Source organism: Bufo bufo, chromosome 1 (assembly GCF_905171765.1).
Source record: "Bufo bufo chromosome 1, aBufBuf1.1, whole genome shotgun sequence".
Classification (NCBI taxonomy): Eukaryota; Metazoa; Chordata; class Amphibia; order Anura; family Bufonidae; genus Bufo; species Bufo bufo.
Genome location: NC_053389.1, coordinates 799037919 through 799055310, shown reverse-complemented (window position 1 = coordinate 799055310; position 17392 = coordinate 799037919). Strand labels below are relative to the sequence as shown.

The window sequence follows — 17392 nt, the reverse complement described above, 5'->3', positions numbered from 1 at the left end:
CCATGGAACTCTTGGCTTGCCCCTCATCGAGTGTCCTGTCCGAAAGGACGGTCAGCCCAGCAGGGGGGGATCGTGACCGATAAGCGCACTTTCCTAGCTCACGACAGTGTGGACTACCTCACATTTTTAAAAATGAATGAGGCATGGATCTTTGAGGAATTCAACACCTGTGATGACCACGTGTAATTGAATTTTCTCATGCCAGCCCACACAGAGCCGCCACCACCCAGAAAAAGAATGGTCCTTGCCTTATGTATATACACCGGCATAAAAGGCCTTTTATGTCAGGTGAATGCCTATTGCCTAATTTGTACTGGCCGACAGTTACATATTTATCCTGTGATCGCCTAATGTACCTCCAGCCACAGAATCCAAAGTTCTTTGCTGTCAGGTGAATGCCTATTGCCTAATTTTTGGGGCCTGTACTGGCCGACAGTTACATTTTTTATCTCTAGCCACATAATCACACCACTGTCTCACTCCTCTGCCTCTCATTATGGTGGCGTATGAACCGCATTCACCATGTCACAGGGTCATGTGACTATGCCCCTCACCCCGTACTGTGCCCCCTTATACCCTGCATTGTGCCCTCTTACCACACCCTCTGCAGTGCCGCTAGTCATTCCCTGTACCGTGCCCTTTTATACCCTTTTATCCGGTCACGGTATGGCAGTGTTATCCTGTCACTGTACAGAGGTATTATCCGGTCAATGTATGGCGGTGGCATCCAATAACTGGATGGCCATAACTGTATACCTTTCCCTGCCCACGCCATCCTTTTTTAGACCTGGCATGAGCAGGAAAAATATGCAGTTTGCGGTGTTAAGGACCTTTGCGCCACAATCTGTGTCAGAAATATACCTAAGGCCTCATGCACACGACCATTGTGTGTTTTGCGTTCCGCAAATTGGGGATCCGCAAAACACGGATGGTGTCCGTGTGCATTCCGCAATTTGCGGAACGGCACGGACAGCCATTAATATAACTGCCTATTCTTGTCCGCAAAACGGACAAGAATAGGACAGGTTATATTTTTTTAATTTTTTTGCGGACCACGGAACGGAGCAAAGGATGCGGAAAGCACGCGGAGTGCTGTCCGCATCTTTTGCGGCCCCAATGAAGTGACTGGGTCTGCATCCAAACCACAAATACTGCGGCTCAGATGCGGACCAAAACAACGGTCGTGTGCATGAGGCCTAACATAGACGTATTTCTATATAATAAATGACCCCCTAATTGTATTATTATTCGGGGGTAGGGCTAATATCTTTATATTATATAGATTCTAGTGTATTATACTGTGCCCTGTATTTCCCAGTAGAAAATGATCCTTGGGAAACACAGTCCTCATCCCTGACCACCAGGACCAGGTAGCGCTCTGTCAGTCCATGGCGGCCTCCCCTCTCCCCCACGCTGCTCCGATTTGTACTGGTGCTTATTCTGATACTTGGGCTGGGTTCACATCCTATTTCTGCCATCCATTTAATGTATACCAAAAATGTATGCGTTAACAGATGCCTCAGACTGATGCCGTACAGTGGCGTCCGTTCACCATACAGTTCCATGGTAGAAGAAAAAATTACGTTAACGTATGCATTTTTTTAATGGACTCTGCAGGATACAATAACGTGGAGTGCTGCACATCTGTATACATCAAACCGATAGGAAATAACATTTTTTTAGGCTCCAGCAGGGCACATTTTTGAGAGTTTCCCTTTAAGACGCATAAAAATGGCCCCTGATTAAAATACATATTTTTTGTGGGAATTTTTGCCAATGATCCCCCTCTGGTATGTCACTGTCCATGTTGTGGGACTATTTGTGTACTTCTAGTAAGTGTTTGCTGGCTGAAAATATGAGCTGAACGTGCGGCTCGCGAAAATTTGATCGTGAACACGGGTTCGCGAATCGTCCCGGCCGATGTTCGTCCATCACTAATGGGCCTAGGAGAAATACCTATTGTCCCCTGCATTGTAGGAGGGGGTGTAGATCTGAGCACTGGTTTCCATGGAAGGTCTATATGTACTTTGTGCTTTACAATAATGCCCCTAGGCCTTCAGCCAGATCTTATCTTATGCTGACAGAATGTAAATCCCTGTGTGTGTAGATCTTATCTGTATTAGCCTGAGCTCAGCTGAAAGGAGAGATTGCCTCATTCTGTTTACTTCCTGATAAAAGCCAATTTCCCATCATTTGCTTTTATTTGAAGGCAACAGCCATGACCACATAGTTTGTTTTTCTTGTTTTCGGGTTTTCTCCCAATCTGTGTGTACTCAGTTGAGTAATTGTGTGGAAATTACAATGGTAATTTTATTTTTTTTAAGCTAGAACCCATGAAATAAACGGTGGCCTCAACCATTTAGCTGATCTAGGACTGTTGTTTTTGAGGAGATAAGTTTCTTCTGGCCATGGCTTCCACCTCTCTTCCCACTTAGAACACTTTCATTCTTGACCGAGTCTAGGGGCAGAATTGATTTAAAAAAAGAAGCATTACTCAGCCAATCAATAGCCCCAGCGCTGGCATCTCCAGACATTTCCTGTAGAGCCATGGACAGAAGACCAGTGGGAACACGGTAACCTTCGAAATGGCCACAGCAGGGCATTGTTGGGCATTATTAACCCTTATTTAAAAAGTTTAACCCACTGGAGAATTCCTTTAAAATGTAGAACAGTTTTAATTTAGTTGTCCAAAGAATGAGGCGAAGCTGAAGTCAAAGAAATATTCCTATGTGGACTATGAGTGGAACTCCACCTACTGTGTTGATAGTGGAGGCTGCAGATCTCCTGAGGAATGTCCTACAACCAACCCACTGGTGATTTTGCCTACTCTTTGGATGAACTCTAGGGCTGAACATGACCACCCCAATCTTGAGATGTCCCAAGATTTCCAGTTACAATGCCCAACAGAGGAACATAAGCCCTTCCCCCCCCCAAAGATTATCTGGATCCAAGAGGAAAGATGAGGAAGAACCTATCTCTAGTGACATGTCCTCATATTTTAGATCGGGTTGGCCTTTCCCGGAAGTTTCCCATCAAGTTTTTAAAGTTGTGGCTGCGTTACGTTCAGTCGGTGGAGGCTACAACTAGAGGCTTTATATGTTATGTTACAGATCTTACCGAAAACTCCACATCCACCGTCCGTGAGTTGGGCTCCAGGGAGAGTCCAGTGACGAAGAGACGAAACAGAACTAGAGAAGGCAAAAGAGAAGACATCACAGAAGATAATTCTCCTCAGATTGTGTAATCACTTATCTAGAAGTAATCCTGGGATACATTTCTGACTGTGCTAGTTCTGATGAATGCTATCTCTCCGGAGCCCCCCACACATGCATGCTTGGAAATTCTTCTCTACCCAGATATCTGCCATCAGGGGAGAGCTGGAAATCAGCAGGTTGGGCCTCCATTAGTGCAATGTGTGGCCTGTGGTTATACTTCAGTCACTTCCAGAACTAAACTGGTTGTACTCAGTCACATCTACAGCTAAACTGGTTATACTCCAGCCACATCCAGAGCTCCAGAGCTAACCTGATTATACTCCAGTCATATCCAGAGCTAAACCGATTATACTCCGGTCACATCTAAAGCTAAACTGGTTATACTGCAGTCACATCCAGAGCTAAACTGATTATACTCCAGTCACATCCAGAGCTAAACTAATTATACTCCAGTCAGATCCAGAGCTAAACTGATTATACTTCAGTCAGATCCAGAGCTAAACTGATTATACTCCAGTCACATCCAGAGCTAAACTAATTATACTCCAGTCATATCTACAGCTAGACTGGTTATACTCCAGCCACATCCAGAGCTAACCTGATTATACTCCAGTCATATACAGAGCTAAACCGATTATACTCCGGTCACATCTAAAGCTAAACTGGTTATACTGCAGTCACATCCAGAGCTAAACTGATTATACTCCAGTCACATCCAAATTTAAACTGATTATACTCCAGTCACATCCAAATTTAAACTGATTATACTCCATTAATCTGATTTAAACTGATTATACTCCATTAATCTGATTTAAACTGATTATACTCCAGTCACATCCAGAGCTAAATTGATTATACTCTAGTCACATCCAGAGCTAAATTGATTATACTCCGGTCACATTCAAAACTATAATGGTTATACTCTATTCACATCCAGAGCTTCAATGCTAAAGTGATTATACTCCAGTCACATCCAGAGCTAAACTGATTACACTCCAGTCACATTCAGAACTAAGTAGTGCCGTGCCGGCAGATTACTGGGCCTCTGTATAAACTCAGTATCCCCTGTTAGAACATACAGCAGGGGGTGTTGTAAACCAGAGCACCCCTTTAATTACTATGATGGTCTGCCCACTGAGGGCTACAACAAGATGGCTTCCTGCCCCTCACCTGTACTCCCGGGGTTGTAGATGGGCTTGTCGGTCTGTATGAAGATGTGTCCGATGTGGAATGACAGCAGCACAATTTTCTGGAGGCTGCAGGTGTCCGACCTCACAGACACCGAGACAAACTGCTTCTGCTTAGAGTCTTTCACAAAAGGGTCAGCGGGAATCTAGAAAGTAACCAGAGGAGAAGACATCACATGGGAGTGCTACCACCGACTCACTGCAGGGGAGGGTCTGCACCTTCTAATCAACTTCATGATGCCCTAGAAGTAATGTCTATCATTACAGAAACGCAACGTGCAAGGAAATAGTCCTCTGTAACAATATACCCTGTGGTTAGGTGCGGTATGACAGACTTGGATGTGACTGGAGTATAATCAGCAACCTAGGTTTCTGATTATACTCCAGTCACATCTAAAGCTAAAGTGATTATGCTCCAGTGGCATCCAAAACTAAACTGATTATACTCCAGTCACGTCCAGAGCTAAAGTGATTATACTCCATCTAAAGCTAAAGTGATTATGCTCCAGTGACATCCAAAGCTAGAGCGATTATACTCTAGGCAGGGTCTCAATAGGAACTAATGTGTGACAGCCTCATATCACTCAGGAGGACAGAGGCTGCCGCACACTACATCCAGCTTCCCTGATCCTAGTGGGAGCCGTTGCACGGCCTGGAGCGTGTGCTCCTGATTTCTGAACTCCCATGCATCTGAGGGGTCAAATGTCTATGATCGGCATTATTGTCGATCGTATACATTAGCCCGGGGTGTCTGCTGTTTAAAACAGCAGGCACTCCGCGGTTATGGTACCTCCTGTGCTTGCGAGTGGGCACCATATTTAAAGACCCGCCCAGTGCCGGGCGGGAAGGGTTAACTGAGAAGCATTATGTTTGGAGAAAGCTGCCTTCAACTAAAACTTCATCCCATCTGTGAAGCACGGCGGTGGTCGTATCATGGTTGGGGCCTGTTTTGCTGCATCTGGGCCAGGATGGCTTGCCATCATTCATGGAACAAAACATTCTGAATTATACCAGCAAATTCTAAAAGAAAATGTCAAGACATCTGTCCATGAGCTGAATTCTCAAGAGAACATGGGTCATGCCTCGAGACAACGAACTTAAGCACACAAGATGTTCTACCAAAGAAGGGTTGAAGAAGAAGACTGTTTACATTAAGGAATGTCCAAGTCAAAGTTCTGACCTTAATCTAATAGGAATGTGATAGAAGATCCTGAAGCAAGCAGTTCATTGGAGGAAACCACCAACATAGCAGGAGGTGTTCTGTACAGAGGAATGGGCTAAAGTTTCTCCAAGCCGATGTGCAGAACTAATCAACAATTACCGGGAACTCTTAGTTGCAGTTATTGCTCCACAAGGTGGTCACACCAGATACTGAACGCAAAGGGTTCGCATACTTTTACCACTCATGGACATGTGATATTGGATCATTTTGCTCAATAAATAATTGACCAAGTATATTGTTTTTGACATTTGTCTGATTTGGGTATTTTTATGTAATTTTAGGACTTATATGAAAATGTCATGTAGCCTTATGGTAGATTTATGCAGAAATGTAGACAACATAGACTTTCAACCACTGCTGTAAATTTGGGGATCTTAAAGAGGACCTTTCACCTTGAAAAGCATTGTGAACTAAGTATGCTGCCATGGAGAGCGGCGCCCGGGGATCTCACTGCACTTACTATTATCCCCGGGCGCCGCTCCGTTCTCCTGCTATGTCCTCCGGTATCTTCACTCACTAAGTTATAGTAGGCGGTGTCTGCCCTTGTCCTGTGGGCGTCTCCTTCTCCTAGGCTGCAGCGCTGGCCAATCGCAGCACACAGCTCACAGCCTGGGAGAAAAAAAACTCCCAGGCTGTGAGCTGTGCGCTGCGATTGGCCAGCGCTGCAGCCTAGGAGAAGGAGACGCCCACAGGACAAGGGCAGACTCCGCCTACTATAACTTAGTGAGAGAAGATACCGGAGGACATAACGGGATAACGGAGCGGCGCCCAGGGGTAATAGTAAGTGCAGTGAGATCCCCGGGCGCCGCTCTCCATGGCAGCATACTTAGTTCACAATGTTTTTCAAGGTGAAAGGTCCTCTTTAAGAAGGAGAATCTGAACAAATTCTATTTTTTTTTTTATATCTTTTATGTCTTTACCACATCTATTGACCTCCCAGCATTCCAGATTGTAATGTCTTCTACTGTCACTGTAATATACTGATCTACAGGTGACTATGTCTTAGTGGTCACATCTCCTCACCTTTACATTCACTTTGTCCACGAAGCCATTAGCACTGTTCAGGGTAACCTCGGCCTTGGCCACCTGAAGTTTCTTTAGAGGGTAGTCTTGGATAGTAATTTCAGCCTTGAATGGATTTTTTTGTAAATGGGCATCTAACACAATAGTCTCCTCTACCTCCACATGCAGGACGCTGGGCATGATGAGCATGCATCTGTTAGCAGAAATAGTTAATTATTTTGAGTTTTTATGCTTTACTTAATATTTTATATATATTTTTCAAACAACCAAGGGGATCCTTGAATACATCTCAAGGAACTTGACACCAAACATGACTGGAACAGTGGACAACAAGACCACAAAATGACTCTATTATGCTGTGTACATTGAACGTGACAGCACCCAACCAAGACCTGGTTATCACTGGTGATCCTTGAGCTTCATCTACACAACAATACTGCCTCAATGGGCCCCTGTATTAGTCCCCAGTTTCTCAGTTTCCAAATGGCTAAAGCAGGACTATGGCATGGGACCTTGCAGACCCATGTAAAGCATGGTCATAACATGTATGTACACATAAATCTGTAGAGTCCTTCGCCATTGGCGCTTGCTAATTGTGGTCTGTCCCTTTTTTGTTGCGGTGACCTCACGTCACGCTAATTTACATAGCCTCGCTAATGATTGCAGACGGGAAAAATCAGGATCCTCCAAGGAAGCAGATATGAGAGGCAGCACCACCAATTCCCTAGAGGAGACTGTTCATGGGACTAGAGTGAGAGATATGTGGTTGGAAGCTCTAGGAAGATGTCTCCTGTCAAGAAGGCAGAGCTCAAGATGGGTTACTCTGGCCTGGTAAAACAGCGGGCACAGAATCAAGGGAGTTGGGTTCCCTGGTAAAAAGTTAACGGAGAACAGAAAGTGGGTGGTACATAACCTATCGATGTGTGAGACCACAACATTAGTAAGGAGCCAGAGTATTAGTTGCCAAGCCACCAAACCAGTTGGTTTCATGCAGATGGTTCCAAAGGTGAGGTATACTAGAGAGCCAGAGACGAGTGTCCACAAGTAGACTTGGCCAAAAGCAGGAGGCACGTGGTGTACTGATGCCACCATTGAGGTGTGAGATAAACAGACTGTGATGTACTCAAGTGATTGCTCTTTTCCTGAACAAGTTTATAGGACTTGTGTCCGTTGAGTTCAATGTGGTCATCTACTGTTTGTTCTGCAAAAGGTCTTTTGTCTGCAACATTTCCTCACCTGGACACCTACAAACACCCCTCCCCCCCTTGCACAGCTCAATGACCTCTTAACTGGTGTCCTACAACTGGTGGCTTCCCAGAAGTTCATGTAACAAGGCTTGCTCATCTCAGGTACCTTGGCCTTCCATAGATTATTTTTTTTTTTTTCAGGAAACCACAACATGCCTTGATAGTTTCTAACTTTTCCCAAAATGTTGTGAACCCTTTAGGGTTGGGGCAAGAGGTGTGCACCTTATTATTTGTGTACGTCTTTCAAAAACAGCACCACACCTGTCCATAGTTTGTGTCTGGTATTGCAGGACAGCTTCACTGAAGTCAAAGGGGCTAAGCAGCAATACCACCCTCAACCTGTGGAGAGGAGAAGTGCTGTTTTTGGAAAGAAGAAAAAAGCAGTCATGTTTTTGTAACCCTGGTCTGCCTCTTCAAGGTTTATTTCCTAGTGTGCTCTTATTATTATATGGTATATTATATGACTAACAGAGGCGCTATCAGTTTTCAGATTATAGTATGATAAGGACTTTTCTGTCCTGTAAGGCACCTGCAGCCAGGAGAGCAAACAAAATGTGTTCCCTGGAACAAAATAGTTATTTTGTTTCATTTTTTAGATCAGTTCCTTTGGAAGGAAAAATACACTTGAGCTGGGATGTTACAGCGCTCGTCACCCCTCAAGTCTAAAGAGCCTCAGAATCTGAAGAATGTTAATTAATGTAGGGGTTTGGTCTGAGGTCTGAATTAATTAAGGTGTTTGGTCTGGGGTCTGAATTAATTTAGGGGTTTGACCTGAGGTATGAATTCATTTAGGGGTCTGATCTGGGGTGTGAATTCATTTAGGGGTCTGATCTGGGGTGTGAATTCATTTAGGGGTCTGATCTTGGGGATAAATTCATTTAGGGGTCTGATCAGGGGCATTAATTCATGTAGGGGTCTAATCTGGGGTGTGAATTCATTTAGTGGTCTGATCTGGGGTATGAATTCATGTAGGGGTCTAATCTGGGGTGTGAATTAATTGAGGGGTCTGATCTGGGGTGTGAATTAATTGAGGGGTCTGATCTGGGGTGTGAATTCATTTAGGGGTCTGATCTGGGGTGTGAATTCATTTTGGGGGTCTTACCTTGGGTATAAATTCATTTTGGGGTATGTTCTTGTGTAATGTTGAGCAAATCGAAGCATCTCAAGTGGAATTTGATCCGAAGTTAAGGAAAAATTTGATTCGCCATGAATCTGAATTTCCTCGTGCATCGTGGTAACAAATAATTATTTTCTAAAATGGTGGCTGAAAAAAAAAATAATTACACTCATCTCATCCACTTGATGGCGGAGAGGCCGTCCACTCCCGTCTTGATTGTAGAAACCTGCCAAAGGACCTGCGGCCAGCGTGATCACATGGTGATGTCTTTATCGCTCGCTGCAGGTCCTTTGGCGGGTTTTCTTCAATCAAGACGGGAGCGGACGGCCTCTCCATGATGAAGTGGATGAGGTGACTATAATTATAATTTTTTTTTTAACCCCGGATTTACCCCCTGAATGTGAGTCTCATATGCTGTGATCAGCGTTGAACGCGGCATCTGAGGGGTTAAATGACAGGGGGCAGTGCAATCGTCTTTCCCTATCAGTGCCATGAAATACAATTCTATCTTACTATTTGCACAAAACACTACAACCCTCAACATGCGCCGTCCACTGGACAAATCTTGCTATTACTCACGGTAATTTGGCGTAGGTTGCAGTCAGGTAGGTGAGGAGCAGAAGGCACAGGACTGCTCTCTCCATCATCCGGCGGGATTCTGAGCAGTCCTTAGTGGGGGATTAACATTCAAAGCAAACAGAGCCATTAATCAGTAACTGGGAGGAGAGCCAAAACCAGCAGGAAAGTACAGGCTTGTGCAATCCTTCACCCAGCACTGGACAAACCCTCCTCCCGATCAATGGTACAGTGCCGAAAAGTATGTGCCCCCCCCTTCATCATCCATCATGTGCACAGTCAGACTAATATATGGAAGGAAATCCAGCAAATCTGGAAACATCCCAAAAATATGAAAAAACATACTGACGCATCTTTACACTGACGCGTTTCAGGCGCTATGTCCATTCTTAGACATCGCGATAATCAATGATTTTAGCTACAGGTTAAACCCCCCCCCCCTTCATACCCAGAGATCAATAGTGTGCGCCAATCTGCCATGATTATTAGATAATTCAAAACATTTTTCGGCTGCTCCGCCGAATTTTCAAAAAAATTTGCTTTGTGGCGAATTACTTTGTCACAAAGAGCATTTCTTTATAAGTAGCGGGTGCAATGACAGGGAGTGGAGATTGCGCTGTCGCCCGCCATTGTACCACTCATATATCTCGCGCAATCTGACAGTAATTACACCCTGTAAAATTTATTTCAAAAAAAAAAAAAATGAAATCATACTTACCCTCATCCATTTGCTCGCAACGGGCTGGCCACCGTCATCTTGACTGTAGGTCTAGCTCGCAATATCTGACATCGTCACATCGGCCGGCATGCTGATGTCATACGTCACGAGCAAGATCTGGCCCATCATGAACAAATAGATGAGGTAAGTATGATTTGTAAAAGTTTTTTACCACCATTCAGGGAACATCGATTCACTACCACAAAGTGTGAGGAAATTCTGCTTCGCAGCAAAGTAAATTTTCCCTGAAATTCAAATCAAAGTCCACTTCGTGGACTTCGATTCGCTCAACGCTAGTGATTATCCAGCTGCGCTTGAGACATGGTCAGTGTTCGGCCTCATGCACACGAACATATTTTCTTTCCGTGTCCGTTCCGTTTTCATTTTGTGGACCATATACGGAACCATTCATTTCAATGGATCTGCAAAAAAAACCGAAGTTGCTCCGTGTGCATTCCATTTCCGTATGTCCGTATTTCCACTCCGCAAAAAATAGAACATGTCCTATTATTGTCTGCATTACGGACAAGGATAGGACTGTTCTATTAGGGGCCAGCTGTTCCGTTCCGCAAAATACAGAATGAACACAGACGTCATCCGTATTTTTTGCGGATCCGTTTTTTTGCGGACTGCAAAATACATACGGTCATGTGCATGAGCAGTGGCGGATTACAATAGGGACGTTCGGGTCGGCAGCCCTGGGCCCAGCACCGCTGGGGGGCCCAACGCTGACCCGAACGCCCACATACTGCGGCGGGGCACGGGAGTGCATAGCTCCCTGTCCCGTCGCCGATCACCGCCATAGGCTTCAGGCCTTGTAGCCCTGAGGCCTATGCGGTAGTGAAATCCCGGCGCAGGCGTGCGTGATGACGTCATCGCGCGCCTGTGTCGGGACGCAGCACTGTGACGCGCCTGACTCATCCCGCCTTCCTCTGCGAGCAAGCGCCTGGCCCTGGACATAGGTGAGTATTTATCTTTTCATTTTTTGTTCATTTTTTATTTTTTTATTTCATGTGCCTACTTTGGGGGGGACACACAGGAGGACATATTAGGGAAGATAAATCGAGTACATGTGGGGGGGGGGGAATGTGGAGGCTGTATGGGGGCAAATTATTATGGGAGGGAATACTATGTGGGGGCAAATTACTATGTGGGGGAAAATTATTATGAGAGGGACTACTATGTGGGGGCAAATTATTATGGGAGGGACTACTATGTGGGGGCAAATTTCTATATGGGGCAGTGTGGGGGAAACGATTGTGTGGGGGTAATTGCTATGTGGGGACAGTGTGGGGAAATTGCTATGTGGGGACAAATTACTATGTGGGGGCAGTGTGGGGAAAACGATTGTGTGGGGGCAGTGTGGGGAAATTGCTATGTGGGAACAGTGTAGGGAAATTGCTATGTGGGGGAAAATTACTATGTGGGGGCAGTGTGGGGGCAAATTACTATGTGGGGGCAGTGTGGTGGAAATTACTATGTGGGGGCAGTGTGGGGCAAATTACTGTGTGGGGGCAAACTACTATATGGGGCTGTTTGGGGGAAATTACTGTGTGGGGGCAAATTACTATAGGGGGATTACTATGTGGGGCAGTGTGGTGTAAATTACTATATGGGGGTGTTGCTATTGGGGAGGCACTGTTGGGGCAATTCTATTATTTCTGGGGACACTATACAGGGATTATTACCTGGAGCACAATAGAGGGTGTTATTATTACTGGGGGCACTCTAGGGGACATTATAGCTGCTGTGGAAACTATAGTGACATTTGGAGTAATTTATCAAACTGGTGTAACGCAGAACTGGCTTAGTTGCCCATAGCAGCCAATCAGATCCCACATTTCATATTTGACAGCTCTTTTGGAAATCCAGTTCTACTTTACACCAGTTTGATAAATTACCCCAATTATGTCTATTAGGGTCACTAGTTTTTCAGCAGTATAGTTCCTTGGGCATTGGGGAGCACAACGGGCACAGGTATTGGGGGTGGCAGCAGGATGACACTGTGGGGACACCAGGATGAGGAGGTTGATGGAAAAATTGAGAAATCTAACATGTCTGTGAGACGAGATGCGGCTGAAAGAATTTGCCATGGTGGTCTGGATCAAATGGAGGAGAAGAGGAAAGAGAAGGTCTACATGACAGGAGATGTCACTGGATATAAGAGGTCTGTGGTGCTGTATTCTCCTCCATGTCTTTTTTATTACAATTATATGTATTTTAAAATTGGCGACCAAATTTTTCAGTTTAGGACCCAATTTGGGGTATTTTTTTTTAGTCTGAAGATGTCATATGGCCTAAGAAGAGACTCTGGCGCCCATGAAGCACCGCAGCCTCTTCATACAACTTGCATGTCTACAAGTTGGGTAGACAGCCCCGGGCCTATCATGCACTTAATCCGCCCCTGTGCATGAGCCCTTAGTAATTTAATTCAATTGCTCCAAAAATGCGGACCTTACATTTTCTGCTGTTGCTGCCAACATACGTAAGTTCACACTCAGTACATCAAATAGCATAAATAACAACTAATATATAACGTAAAGGGGTTGTCCCACAAAAAATATGCAGCATTTTTAAAACCAGAACCTAGATATGAATTCTTTTGTAATTGCATGGAATTAAAAATGTAGCATAGCCACTTAGCTATTCAATAAAATGTATCTGTATAGCGCCACCTGCTGTTTGTTCTGTTTCTTATTTATTTGTCCTGCTCACTGAGATGGCCGCACATGCTCAGTTTTATCCTTCAACTTCCTCCTGAGCTGTGATAGGGAGAGAGCTGCAGCAGAAAAGCCACACCCCTGATCAGCAGAAAAGCCACACCCCTGAGCAGCAGAATAGCCACACCCCTGAGCAGCAGAATAGCCACACCCCTGAGCAGCAGAAAGCCACATCCCTGATCAGCAGAAAAGCCACACAAGACAAACATATAGTTTCTCCCACCTGCAATGTTTAGCAGGTGGAACTGCATTTTATTGCCCTCTATTATCTTTTATTGATACTAAACCAATAAAAACGATTGAAACAGAAAAGCCACACCCCTTGAGCAGCAGAACAGCCACACCGCTGAGTAGCAGAAAAGCCACACCCCTGAGCAGCAGAAAGCCACACCCCTGATCAGCAGAAAAGCCACACCCTTGATCAACAGAAAAGCCACACCCCTTAGCTGAAGCAGAAAAGAAACGCTGCCAGCTTGATATAAATCCAGCAGAGCAATGAATGTGGAGATCTCTGGATCCATGTGAGGTACAGGGCTGGTTCTATGGGGACCCAAACTTTTGAGCACTAAAATGGCTGTAAAAATGTCATGGAAAGGGCTAGAGGGCTGCAAATGGCATCAAAATGTGGTTAAGAGCATGGAAAGTGCTCTGCAAACAAATGTGGATAGGGAAATTACTTAAAATAACATAAAATACGTAAAAATAAAAAAGAATAATCTTGATCTAGGAGGACGAGGTCCATATGGAGTAGGAGGTTGAGGATGCAGTGGATGTGGCGGTGTAGGTGGAAGCAGCGGTGGAGGAGGAGGAGGTAGCCTACACTGCTTTTTGGTTTTAAATTTTATTTTTAAAATTAGGGTACACCCCAAAACATTGTGAAATATAACCTGTGATAACCCCCTCCAGTCATGCTAAGCACACGTTCAGACAATACACTGGCTGCAGGGCAGGCCAGCACCTCCAAGGGGTAAAGGGCAAGCTCAGGCCATGTGCCCAATTTGGAGACCCAGAAGTTGCAGGGGCTGACCCCTGTCAGTCAGTTTGTGTAGGCGTGTGCACACTTACTGCCCCACCATGTCGCACGTCCCCGTGATGTTCACCATCCAATTTGATATCTGCTCTATCAACTTTCGATGTTCTTTTATGCGCCTACCATGGTGATCACGGGTGGCGGAGAATCAGGGTTCCAGGCCAGAGAGGGAGCGTGAGAAAGAGAGACCACATCCAAGGGAGGATTCATTTTTTCAAATTTAAAATTATAGAGTTGAAATATGGGAGAAATTATTAAAGTGTAAACTTTTCAAAGTTTAAGCATTGAATGAAAGGATGTGGCACGCATTAATTACTGAATAATTTATAACATTTTATTCCATGTCACCTATGCAGAGCAAGGGTTTATTCACGTCTAAAATTGTATAATGTCAACCCAAGAATGTAACAGAAAAATTATTGAAATTTATTAAGCTGTCAACTAGGTAGAGGAGGGGTATATTACACCCAAAAATTGGTGAATTTCACCCAAAAATGTAACTGACAACTTTTTTTTTTTTGTTTAACCTGTCTACATACACTCCCTGAAGTGTATGGTAGCCGTCATGGTGCCTAACAGGTAGAATTTAGCGTAGGAACCCGTCTAACAGAGATCGCCTTGACGCTCGGCAGACGGGCTCAAATAATTTTGTACAAAACGATTTGCCAAGTATCTCGCACTTAGTGTAGCTCTTGTTATTATTATGCAATTTTGTACTCTATATTCCAGTGAATTTTCGCATTGCATGTTTTCGTCTTTCAATGTTGTTCCCTGCCTTAGCAATGTGCTCCTGCGGTTTTGGCATGTGCTGACTGACCCCCTTTTTTGTCTAGGTATAGCAGTGGTACATCACACCCCAAAATTGGTGAATTTCACCAGAAAATGTAACAAACAATTTTTTTTTTTTTTCGGTCTACTAGGTATAGGAGTGGTACATCACACCCAAATATTGGTGAATTTCACCAGAATATATAACTGACAATTTTTTTTTTGTTTAACCTGTCTACTAGGTATAGCAGTGGTACATCACACCCAAAAATTTTTTTATTTCACCAGAAAATGTAACAGAAAATGTAACTGACAATTTTTTATTTTTTTTTGCCGATCCACTAGGTATAGTAGTGGTACTATACACACCAAAATAGGTGAATTTCACCCTAAAATGTAAATGACAATTTTTTTTTAACCACCTCAGCTCCCCTACCTTAAACACCCTTAATGACCAGACCACTTTTTACAATTCTGCACTACACTACTTTCACCGTTTATTGCTCGGTCATACAACTTACCACCCAAATGAATTTTACCTCCTTTTCTTCTCACTAATAGAGATTTCATTTGGTGGTATTACATTGCTGCTGACATTTTTACTTTTTTTGTTATTAATCGAAATTTACCGAAATTTTTGCAAAATAAGAAATTTTTCACTTTCAGTTGTAATTTTTTTTTAAAAAAAACGACATCTATATATAAATTTTTCTCTAAATTTATTGTTCTACATGTCTTTGATAAAAAAAATGGTTTGGGTAAAAGTTATAGCGTTTACAAACTATGGTACAAAAATGTGAATTTCTGCTTTTTGAAGTCTCATATTCCACTAACTTGTGACAAAAAATAAAAACTTCCATGAACTCCCTATGCCCATCACGAAATACCTTGGGGTGTCTTCTTTCCAAAATGGGGTCACTTGTGGGGTAGTTATACTGCCCTGGCATTTTAGGGGCCCTAATGCGTGAGAAGTAGTTTGAAATCAAAATGTGTAAAAAATGCCCTGTGAAATCATAAAGGTGCTCTTTGGAATGTGGGCCCCTTTGCCCACCTAGGCTGTAAAAAAGTGTCACACATGTGGTATCGCCGTACTCAGGAGAAGTTGGGCAATGTGTTTTGGGGGGTCATTTTACATATACCCATGCTGGGTGAGATAAATATCTCGGTCAAATGCCAACTTTGTATAAAAAAATGGGAAAATTTGTCTTTGGCCGAAATATTTCTCTCACCCAGCATGGGTATATGTAAAAATACACCCCAAAACACATTGCCCAACTTCTCCTGAGTACGACAATACCACATGTGTGAAACTTTTTTGCAGCCTAGGTGGGCAAAGGGGCCCACATTACAAAGAGCACCTTTAGGATTTCACAGGGCATTTTTTACACATTTTGATTTCAAACTACTTCTCACGCATTAGGGCCCCTAAAATGCCAGGGCAGTATAACTACCCCACAAGTGACCCCATTTTGGAAAGAAAACACCACAGGGTATTTCGTGATGGGCATAGTGAGTTCATGGTAGTTTTTATTTTTTGTCACAAGTTAGTGGAATATGAGACTTTGTAAGAAAAAAAAACCAAAAAAAAAAAACATCATTTTCCGCTAACTTGTGACAAAAAATAAAAAATTCTAGGAACTCGCCATGCCCCTCACGGAATACCTTGGGGTGTCTTCTTTCCAAAATGGGGTCACTTGTGGGGTATTTATACTGCCCTGAGAAGTAGTTTGAAATAAAAATGTGTAAAATATGCCTTGTGAAATCCTAAAGGTGCTCTTTGAAATGTGGGCCCCTTTGCCCACCTAGGCTGCAAAAAAGTGTCACACATGTGGTATCGCCGTACTCAGGAGAAGTTTTGGGGTGTATTTTTACATACACCCATGCTGGGTTAGAGAAATATCTCGGCCAAAGACAACTTTTCCCATTTTTTCTATACAAAGTTGGCATTTGACCGAGATATTTATCTCACCCAGCATGGGTATATGTAAAATGACCCCCCAAAACACATTGCCCAACTTCTCCTGAGTACGGCGATACCACATGTGTGACACTTTTTTGCAGCCTAGATGCGCAAAGGGGCCCAAATTCCTTTTAGGAGTGCATTTTTAGACATTTGGATCCCAGACTTCTTCTCACGCTTTAGGGCCCCTAAAATGCCAGGGCAGTATAAATACCCCACATGTGACCCCATTTTGGAAAGAACGCAGCCCAAGGTATTCAATGAGGGGCATGGCGAGTTCATAGAAGATTTTTTTTTTTTGGCACAAGTTAGCGAAAATTATTATATATTTTTTTTCTCACAAAGTCTCCCTTTCCGCTAACTTGGGACAAAAAGTTCAATCTTTCATGCACTCAATATGCCCCTCAGTGAATACCTTGGGGTGTCTTCTTTCCGAAATGGGGTCACATGTGGGGTATTTATACTGCCCTGGCATTTTAGGGGCCCTAAAGCGTGAGAAGAAGTCTGGAATATAAATGTCTAAATAAATTTACGCATTTGGATTCCGTGAGGGGTATGGTGAGTTCATGTGAGATTTAATTTTTTGTCACAAGTTAGTGGAATATGAGA

General features: G+C 43.7%; 1 protein-coding gene across 1 annotated transcript in view; it reads right to left on the bottom strand.

The window, feature by feature from the left end:
• The window catches only part of LOC120986502 (complement C3-like), a 75649-nt gene extending 65908 nt beyond the window's left edge, over positions 1 to 9741 (bottom strand). The window contains exons 1-4 of the mRNA XM_040415124.1: positions 9591 to 9741; positions 6648 to 6840; positions 4386 to 4548; positions 3118 to 3188 (exon numbers count right to left, since the gene is read on the bottom strand). Of these exons, the coding sequence (XP_040271058.1) occupies positions 3118 to 3188; positions 4386 to 4548; positions 6648 to 6840; positions 9591 to 9658 (495 nt within the window). The 5' untranslated portion in view covers positions 9659 to 9741. The remainder of the gene's footprint in view (positions 1 to 3117; positions 3189 to 4385; positions 4549 to 6647; positions 6841 to 9590) is intronic.
• Positions 9742 to 17392: the final 7651 nt, after the last annotated feature.